At 64.0% G+C, this 8,856-nt stretch overlaps 2 protein-coding genes across 2 annotated transcripts; both read right to left on the reverse strand.

The window, feature by feature from the left end:
- Positions 1-38: 38 nt before the first annotated feature.
- TCIRG1 (T cell immune regulator 1, ATPase H+ transporting V0 subunit a3) lies at positions 39-5,239 on the reverse strand. The gene is made up of 19 exons (XM_068194555.1): positions 4,907-5,239; positions 4,574-4,652; positions 4,247-4,476; positions 4,064-4,158; positions 3,768-3,894; positions 3,606-3,688; positions 3,391-3,484; positions 3,108-3,320; positions 2,542-2,692; positions 2,325-2,464; positions 1,948-2,105; positions 1,783-1,873; positions 1,584-1,702; positions 1,194-1,407; positions 972-1,076; positions 788-898; positions 584-704; positions 326-497; positions 39-237 (listed from the first exon to the last, which is right to left on the reverse strand). Exons 1-19 carry the CDS (start codon positions 5,021-5,023, stop codon positions 156-158), a joined length of 2,502 nt encoding a protein of 833 aa, XP_068050656.1. The 5' UTR covers positions 5,024-5,239; the 3' UTR covers positions 39-155.
- A 1,707-nt stretch (positions 5,240-6,946) lies between these two features.
- Positions 6,947-8,808, reverse strand: NDUFS8 (NADH:ubiquinone oxidoreductase core subunit S8). The gene is made up of 7 exons (XM_068194591.1): positions 8,712-8,808; positions 8,017-8,064; positions 7,872-7,934; positions 7,697-7,786; positions 7,441-7,613; positions 7,247-7,375; positions 6,947-7,160 (listed from the first exon to the last, which is right to left on the reverse strand). Exons 2-7 carry the CDS (start codon positions 8,054-8,056, stop codon positions 7,029-7,031), a joined length of 627 nt encoding a protein of 208 aa, XP_068050692.1. The 5' UTR covers positions 8,057-8,064; positions 8,712-8,808; the 3' UTR covers positions 6,947-7,028.
- Positions 8,809-8,856: the final 48 nt, after the last annotated feature.

Consider the following 8,856-nt stretch of genomic DNA (forward strand, 5'->3'; position numbering starts at 1 on the left):
CCCCTGCACCTCCTACCCAAGCAATGGCAACGCAGAGCTGGGGGAAGCCACAGGGATGGCTTTATTCACCACCAAGGAGACTCCAGAGGTCCAGTGAGGGGGGGGAATTTGGGGCACAGCCGATGTTCCAAGCCCCTGGAATCCCCTTGGCATGGTTATTCCCAGGTGTCCGGGGCAAAGGCGAAGGGGCACAGCTTGTACCCGGCACCCACGTAGAACTTATTCTGGAACTCCACCCTGGCAAGGAGAGGGGGTTGAGGAGTGCTCTGGGGGATCCATCACCCCCCCAAACCCATCCAGTGACCCGTCAGCTTTGGGGGCTCACCAGTGCAGGCGCAGGGCATGGAGGAAGGCAGAGAGCCCCTCCATCACCAGCAGGATGGCCACGGTCAGCACGGCGAAGGCGGCGAAGACGGGCACCAGCACCACACCGCCCACGTAGCTCAGCCCCACGAAGCCGTTCCGCATCACCATGGACCACAGGACCTCCGAGAGCTCTGGGAATGGGAGGGACAAGAGCAGGAGGGGGGAGTGAGGGTCTGCCTGGCTCTGAGCGGGACAAGGGGGGACCAAGGGGACTCACGGGCGTGTGCCAGGCTGAGCGCCCAGAGCCGCAGGTAGGACGCGGTGTTGGAGACACAGCCCAGGCAGTACTCGATGGTGTGGATTGCCTGATGCATGAAGATTTCGGCGAAGTCCAAGTGCTGCAGGGAGGGAGGGGACATGGGACATCAGCAGAGGGCACAGATACCCACATCCCACCAAAGCCCACCTGGATGCCCCTCACCTTGGCGTCAGGGCTGTGCCCCCCGCTCTCCACATCCTCCGTGGTGGCGTTGACAGAGTTCCCAGCCTCCTGCCCCTCCAGCAGCGGCTCCTGTTCCCCCGTGGCCAGCGGCTGCAACGGGACAGCACCAACAGTGAGACCTCCTCGTGACCCCCGTGGAGCCCCCCGTGGCCCCTGGCCTTACCGTCCTCAGGGCACGCTGCCGGCACCACTGGTACAGCGGCGTCCCCAGGAGCAGGACGGGCACCGACGCCAGCGCCAGCACCACCAGCACCATCTGCACTGGCACCTGGGGGACAAGGACAGCATTTTGGGGTCTACCCCACCTGAGAACAGCCCCACTCCTGACACCTGCTCTCCCAGCCAGGGTGGGGAGCAGGTGCCCGCCAGGGTGGTGGGGCGGTACCTGCCCCGGGTAGAGCGGGAGGTTCTCGGCATTGGAGGTGAAGAGGAACATGTCGATGAAATGGATGAGGATGCTGGGGGCCACCAGGGAGTCAGCAGCACTGAACTTGATCCACTTGTAGAAGATGAGGAAGACCAGGTAGCCAAAAAGAGCCAGGAGGAAAATCATCTCTGGGAGAAACTCCAGGACCAGCCGGTGCCGCTGCTGGAAGTGCCTGGGTGGGAGGATATTGGCCGTGTTCAGCCTGTCCCTTCTCACCCTTGCACATCCTCGGCACCCACCGAGGTGCAGGGGTACAAGACCCCAGTTGCCACCCCATCCCACCCAGGTGAGTCCAATCCCAGTGCCCTTGGCATGACCAGAGCCCGTGGGTGCAGCCCAAGGACTCACACGTGGTTGAAGACCCCCAACATGACACCGAAGCCCATGTGCACGATGCCCAGCACCACTGACATCTTCATCTTGAAGGAGTTGAGGAAGTTGAGGTGGTTGGTGGCCAAGCTCCAGATCTATCACAAACAAGGTGGGTGAGACTCTGCATCACCCCACAGAGGGTCCGACCTCGTTGTCATCCCCATGGGACACTCACTGGGTCGATCCCAAACGGATATGGCCCTCGGAAGACACCGGTGACATTGGGGTCCAGGGTGAGTGAGGAGTGGGTGGCGAGGTACGTAGAGCTGGGGGCAGAGTGAGGGGTCAGTGCCAGCAGGGAGATGGGGACCCAGGCAGGGGCGTGGGGGCGGGATCCCACCTCCAGGAGGAGTGGTTGGCCATGGTGGCCACACTCCAGGCAGAAGGGAAGATGGCAGTGGCTTTGCTGAAGCACTCATTGTAGATGAAGCCGGTGTAGATGGAGAAAGCACCCATAAGCAAGATGAGGTAGCGCCCCTCGAAGAACGTCAGCCAGATCTAGGGGGGCAAACACAGCTCCCATGTCCCACACCACCTCCCCTGCCCTACACCACTCCCTTCCCACAGCACCACCCTGCCCCGAGCCACCAACCCCATCCTGTGTCATCCAGCCCCATCCCACATCCCCAGCCATGTCCCAAACCACCAACCCCACTCCAAGCCCCCAACACCATCCCATGTCTGTAACTGTGTCCCACCCCTCCATCGTGCCCCCACCTCGTTGGTGCCCTGCCGCAGGCGGGGGCTGTCCTCGTACAGCACCATCCAGAGCGCAAAGAGGAACATGAGCAGCCCGTGCCCCACGTCCCCAAACATGATGGCGAAGATGAAGGGGAAGGTGATGATGGCGTAGGGTGCTGTGGGACACAGGGACTGCGTTACACAAGGTGTCCCCTCTCAGCCCTGGGCCTCAGGGGGTGCCAGGGGGCCTTACCGGGGTTCACCTCCTGGTAACTGGCTACCCCATAGGCATCCACGATGCTCTGGAAGCCGGCGGTGAACTTGTTGGTGCGGATGAGGGTGGGGGGGCTCTCTGCGGTGGGGACGCGCTGCACAAAGCACTCCACGCTGGAGCCGCTCTGGTACTGCGGGAACAGCACCCGGAACCTGACCCTGGCACCCCCGGCACTCTCCTGCCCCCGGCACCCACCCCACAACAACCCCCTTTCCTGGCACCAGCCCCCAGCACCCCTTGCCCAGCACCTGGAGCCTGCACCTGGCACCCACCCCACAATCCCCTCCAGCCTGGCACATGCTCTGCCATGATGAGGGGACATCGGACACCAAGCGACCTCTGGCATGAGGACACGGGGACACTGAGCAACCTCACAAAAAGGACACCAAGAAACCCAGGTGCAAGGACATGGAAACACAGGACAACTCCTGACACAAGGACAACTGAGCAACCCCAGAACAAGCATGTGGATACACTGAACAATTCCTGGTGCGAGGACATGGGGACACCGAGCATGCCCAGGATGAGGACACTGAGCCACTCACAGATCCCTGGCGCAGGGCATCCTGCACTTGGGTGAGGTCCTGCACGGGGCACCAGACTTCGGCGATGAGGCACTTCTTGGTGACATCGAAGCTGCACTGGTTGAGGACGAGGTAGATGGCCTTCATCTTCTGCACCTGCACACGCCAGGTGGGCAGCACCTGCGCCACCTTGTCCAACACCTCCGCCAGGTACTTCTCCGTCTCCTCCAGCGTCTGCGGGCACCTGTGTCAGGGATGGCAATCCAAGCGTGGCCCCCACATCCCCTCATGGCACCCAGCTCACCACGCTGAGCTCCTGGATCTGGCCATGCAGCCTGGTAATGGCCTCTGTCCTGCTGGCCTCACTCTCCGGGTATGCATACACCTGGCAGTGGAAGCTGGGACAGAGGGACATCGCCGTGTCAGGGGTGTCAGGGCTCCCCAGCCCGGCCCCGCAGCAGGGTCCAGAGCGGGTGTTATTAAATAAACCTCCCTGCGGGCAGATGCATGGCCACTCACCAGTCCGATATCTTGCGGATCTTCTGCCCAATCTGCTCGCCCCAGTAGGAGATGAGGAAGATGACCCAGGTGATGCTCTCACCCTGGGGACAGCACTGTCCGTGTCACTCCTGTGTCCCAGTCCCCACAGCCGTGCCAGCCCGCCCCCAGGTGCTGCCTCACCGTGGCCGGGTCTTCCATTGGCTCGGGCATCTCCACGAAGGAGGCCACCAGGTACCCGCGGCAGGCGCGCCACAGCAGCCGCTCGAAGGCGGTCACTCGCCACGGGTGGATGACACCGGCCACGAAGCTGCAGAGACACAGCAGGAGCGCTGGGATAGACAAACTGCTCCATGGCTGCACCACTGCCCCAAAGGTCATCTCCAAGCCTTATCCCACAGTTTCCCAGCTGCCCCACGGCCACACCACAGCCCCAGAGCCCCTCTCCACTCCCCACCCCACACCCTTCCCCCTCTCACTTGATCTTGCGGTCGAGGTGCTGGTGCAGGGAGGGGTCGAGGATGGGCTCACGCTCCGAGAGCGCCCGTGGCCGCGGCGGGGAGCCCAGGGGGGCCTGCGGCGATGCGGAGCAGAGGGATGAGCCAGGGGGAAACTGACGCACAAAGCAGCACCCCCAGGTCGGCGGGGACCCCCGGACCCACCGGCAGGCCGGTGAAGCGCTGTCCCTCGCGCAGCACGTGCAGGTACTGGCGCAGGTCCCGCAGGCGGCCGCGCAGGGACGCTCGGTTCCGGGAGACCTCCCGCAGCTCCTGCGCCAGCTGCTCCGACTGCTCCTGCACCCGCAGCGCTTCCCGCGCCGCCGGCGCCCGCGGGCTCTCGGGACACGGCCCCGGCACCCGCCCCGCGGCCCGCAGCTCCTGCTGCAGGAAGGCTGGAGAAGGGGGGGGACACGGTTCAGACTGAGCGGCTGAGCCGGGCGTTCCCCTGAGAAGCCCCCCAAATTCAGCCCGCGGCCCCCCGGCACTCACTGAAGGTTTTCTCCATCTCCTCGCAGCGCCGCACCTCGCCCACGAAGCGTCGCTGGAAGGGGCTCACTTTGGGGTTCAGCTGCGGGGGTACAGTCAAGGCATGGCCCCACACTGGATTGGCGGGTTCAGCACCCCGGGGGAACAGGCGGCCCAGGCACCAAACCCAGCCTGACCAGCTTCCCTGCTCCCACGGCACCCTAGAACACCCATCCCAAACCCGACCAGAACAAACCGCCTGTACACAGAGCACCCCAAACCCAGAGCACCCAGGCCCGCCCAGCCGAACCCCCTGCACCGCAGACACCCCAAAACGTCCCCCCAGCCCCTGCTTACGTCTCTGAACTCCAGCAGCCCGCGCTCCCCCAGCTCGCTGATGCAGCTGTAGGCAGAAGCCGACTGGAGGAAGAGCTGGGCCAAGCAAACCTCCTCGCTGCGGAACAGGGACCCCATGGCCCCCCGGAGACGCCCGGTCCGGCCCGGGATGCGGAGGCGTCAGGGCACACACCTGGGGATGGGACAGAATGGAATAGCAGGCAACGCGGGTGGGATGAGAATGGGAAACCGAGAGCTTCCTCAGGCGTGAGGGCGGGAAAGGGGGACAGCAGGGCAGAGGTCGCCCCGGTGTCTCGGCGGCTGCGGCGACGGAACCGGGTTGTCCCCGTGCTGTGACCGGGGGAACCCGGCCCGCTCAGTCCCACGCGGCTGTGCCCAGCACCGGGCTGGCAAAGTACTTTGAACCTCCCCCTTCCCCCGCCACCCCCCGGCCCATTCAGCTGCCTCTGAGTCAGGGCCAGCGCATTCCCCGCCCCGGGACCGCCCGGGCCGGACCCTCTCCGGACCCACCCGCCCGTGCTGGCCTCCCCCGCCACCGAGCTCGGCCGGGATCCAGCACTTCCTCTTCCCCAGGAAGAGCCCGGCCCCGGGGAGGGAGGGACCGACCGGCCCGGCCCCGCCGCCCCCCTGGAAACCCGTTCCCCGGGACGCACCGCACCCCGCAGTGCGTGGGGAGCGGCCCCTCGCAGACAGGAACCCCGCAACATCCCCCGAGGAGGATGGAAATGGGAAACATCTGGCGGAGCCGGGAAACCGCCCGCCAGTATCAGCAGGACTCCCGCACCGGTGTGAGACCGGACAGTTGGTGAGTAATTACTCCCAACAATCCCCATTTGTGCAGGAGCCGGGCTGCTTTGCTGGGGCCAGATTGCCATCCCTGGAGACAAGAGGTTTGGGGTGCTGCTGCCCAATCTGCATAAAACAAAGGGGGTGAACTATCACTGCCTGCATCCTGCAAGGCGCAGTCGTCGTTCTCGTCACGCTCACGGCCCTCCCTTGCACAGCTGGCTCAGTTCTAATGCTTCCCCTCCGGAAGAAGGGAGGCCGAACTGCGCCGCCGGGAGAGGCAGCTGAAAAGGGATCACCGAGCATCAAAGACGCCCGAAGCGCTCCCAGACTCATTTCCGAGGCATTCCCCCGGAGCCTGATCACATTTTAATCCATCGGACTTTGTGTTTTGTGGGCTTCTTCCCCCACTGCCGACAGATCCAGACCATCACTTTTGACCAAGGGACAAATAAATTGCAACAGTCGAGTCACAAGATCTGCTGGGGTGATTTGGTTTTACCCTTATCTTTTAGTTGTTTTTTTCTCTTTTCCCTTAGACATTTCTTTAAAGTAGCATTTTTTAATGCCTTCACGTAGCTGTATTACTGTAGATAATAATGACCAAAACACCTACACACCTGCTTTCCATTGCCACCCAACTGCTCCAAAATAAACCCTACAAATACATACTTACAAACACCAATCATTAAGAGTCTTTTCACTCTTAATTTGCCCCTCTCGCCTTCGAGGGACAACTCCTAACAACTGGCAGCACTGGAATCTCCCTGCTGGGATCACTGGGACCCCCACACTGGTACCACTGTGAGACCACAGATTTGCCAGGCACCCCACGCTGGTACCCACACACCAGCATCACTGGAACACCCATACCAATACCGCTGGAGGCTCCCCCGCTGGTACCATCAGGACCCTCTGCTGGGATCACCCGGATCACAGGCATCACTGGGACCCTCACACCAGTACTGTGAGCCCTCCTTGCCAGGATCACCAAGGCCCCCCCACCCTGGCTGCCCTCAGAAGCTGGAATTGACCCTCCCAAATTCCTAAATCCCTCCAGCACTGCTCCTCCATCCTTGCCTGCCCTCCCTCCACCTCTCAGCTTTCCTTTCAACCCACCCCCTACCCCAACATTGATGCCACCACCCCCAGGACCTGAAGGACTCCCCAAAACACAACCACACACTCAGGGGTGGGATCCCCCCAAGGGTTGGGGGGGTCTGACCCCAGCGCTGGAAAGGAAAAGACACGGAGTTATGGGAAGGGGCTGGCACCCACAGTGCCAACAGAGGGGGTGAACCCCCAAACACTTTATTTGGGGGGCGGGAGGGGGCCATCATCGGTACAGGTAATCAGCCTGGATGTTGGCCGCGATCTCGGCCTCCCACTTGTCGCCGTTGTTGAGCAGCTTCTCCTTGTTGTAGAGCAGCTCCTCGTGCGTCTCCGTTGAGAACTCAAAGTTGGGGCCCTGCCAGGGTGGGATGAGGTCACCCTTGGGGTCACCGTGGTGGGAAAAGGGAGTCCCCTGCAGTCCCCCCTGCAGGCCCCACTCACCTCCACGATGGCATCCACAGGACAGGCCTCCTGGCAGAACCCGCAGTAGATGCACTTGGTCATGTCGATGTCGTAGCGGGTGGTGCGGCGGCTGCCGTCGGCGCGGGGCTCGGCCTCGATGGTGATGGCCTGGCGCGGGGACACTGTCACGGCCAGAGCCCCGGGTGAGGACAGGGAGGGGGACGAAGTCTCACCTGTGCCGGGCACACGGCCTCGCAGAGCTTGCAGGCGATGCAGCGCTCCTCCCCGGATGGGTACCGGCGCAGCGCGTGCTCCCCGCGGAACCGCGGGCTCAGCGGGCCCTTCTCAAACGGGTAATTGATGGTGGCCGGCTCACGGAAAAGGTAGCTCAGGGTCATGGCCAGGCCTGCGAGGGAGAAACAGGGGTTATGACATATTTGGGGAGGGGGGAGGTCACCCCACAAATGAGGAGAGTGAGCGGGGCCTCACCTCGGATGAGCTCGGTCCAGAGCAGGGTCTGGGCGGCGCGGTCAGTGATGGATCGCATGTCCATGGCCGGCTCCTGGATGTTGACGTACTCTGCGGGAAGAGGGGAGCTGTGCCCACCCCGCAGAGCCCTGGGGTGGGAGCCGAGCCCCCACGGGGGCGGCACGGCTGTACTCACTGTAACAGTCCCTGGGGGTGCTGGTGCTGAGCGGGCGCAGGGAGCCCAGTGGGGCCAGGGGGCCTGGGGAGGGACAGGAGGGTCAGCAGGGTCACAGTGGGGTTTGGGGGGGCCAGGAGGTTTGGGGATTCCCGGGCGGCCTCACCTGCACGGGCAGCCTGGTACAGCAGTCGCAGCGCCGCCATGGCCGGTCCTGGGGTGCAGAGAGAACCTCAGCAAGTACCAGTAAGGGACTGGGGCAGCCAAGGCCCCTCCACTTCCCACAGGGGACGCTGGCACCCTGATTCCCACCCCTCCACCCCAAGAGACCTGGACCCCCAGGCACTCCTGTCCCAACATCCCATAAGGGACCACAAGTGCTTCCCCCTAGGGACCCAAGCATCCCGTTTCCTCTGCCAACCCCTCTCGAGGCACCCAGGCATCCTGCCCCTCCCTGTGGACCCCTTTTAAGAAACCCAAGTGTTTCCCCCAAGAGATTCGCGTATCTTGTCCACCCCCTAAGAGGGACTCAGTCGTTCCCCGCCCCGGGCATCCTGCTCCCCACCTCCCAGGGGCGTCCAGGGGTCCCGTCCCCTCCCACCCCTAAGGATCCAGGGGCCCTGACGTCCTGCCCCCTCCAAGGGACCCACGTGTTCTCCCATCCCCGTCCCCGCTGCCCCGCACCCACGTCAGCCCCGCAGCGGGACCGATCCTTCCTGCCACCCGCTCAGCCTGTGTGTGTCCCTTCGGAGAGGACGGGGGCGGAGGGTAGCGCAGTGTCCGGGTCCCCCCCTCTGCCCCAAGCGGGATTTGGGCGGCCACCGGGGGGACCACAGCCCCGGGGCGCCGTCCCCAGCTCACCCGCGCCAAGGGCCCTCCGGCGTCCTGACCCCTGCTCGCCCCCGCGGGCACTGCGCGTGCGCGTGCGGCGGCGCGTCGTGGGCGGGGCGAACGGCGGCGGACGCCCTTCTCATTGGTCGGAGTCCCGCAGAGGGCGGGAGGGGCG

This window comes from Anomalospiza imberbis, chromosome 6 (assembly GCF_031753505.1).
Source record: "Anomalospiza imberbis isolate Cuckoo-Finch-1a 21T00152 chromosome 6, ASM3175350v1, whole genome shotgun sequence".
Lineage (NCBI taxonomy): Eukaryota > Metazoa > Chordata > Aves > Passeriformes > Viduidae > Anomalospiza > Anomalospiza imberbis.

What these genes read in the sequence shown, in the direction of transcription:
- NDUFS8 (XM_068194591.1), bottom strand. Translation starts at nt 8,056, where the DNA reads ATGGCGGCGCTGCGACTGCTGTACCAGGCTGCCCGTGCAG. An exon ending in CTGGACCGAGCTCATCCGAG is followed by an intron (nt 7,614 to 7,696) that starts GTGAGGCCCCGC and finishes TCTCCCTCGCAG; the next exon opens with GCCTGGCCATGACCCTGAGC. An exon ending in AGGCCGTGTGCCCGGCACAG is followed by an intron (nt 7,376 to 7,440) that starts GTGAGACTTCGT and finishes TCCCCGCGCCAG; the next exon opens with GCCATCACCATCGAGGCCGA.
- TCIRG1 (XM_068194555.1), bottom strand. Translation starts at nt 5,023, where the DNA reads ATGGGGTCCCTGTTCCGCAGCGAGGAGGTTTGCTTGGCCCAGCTCTTC. An exon ending in AGCGCTTCACCGGCCTGCCG is followed by an intron (nt 4,159 to 4,246) that starts GTGGGTCCGGGG and finishes GCATCGCCGCAG; the next exon opens with GCCCCCCTGGGCTCCCCGCC. An exon ending in GGCACAGCCCTGACGCCAAG is followed by an intron (nt 705 to 787) that starts GTGAGGGGCATC and finishes CCCTCCCTGCAG; the next exon opens with CACTTGGACTTCGCCGAAAT.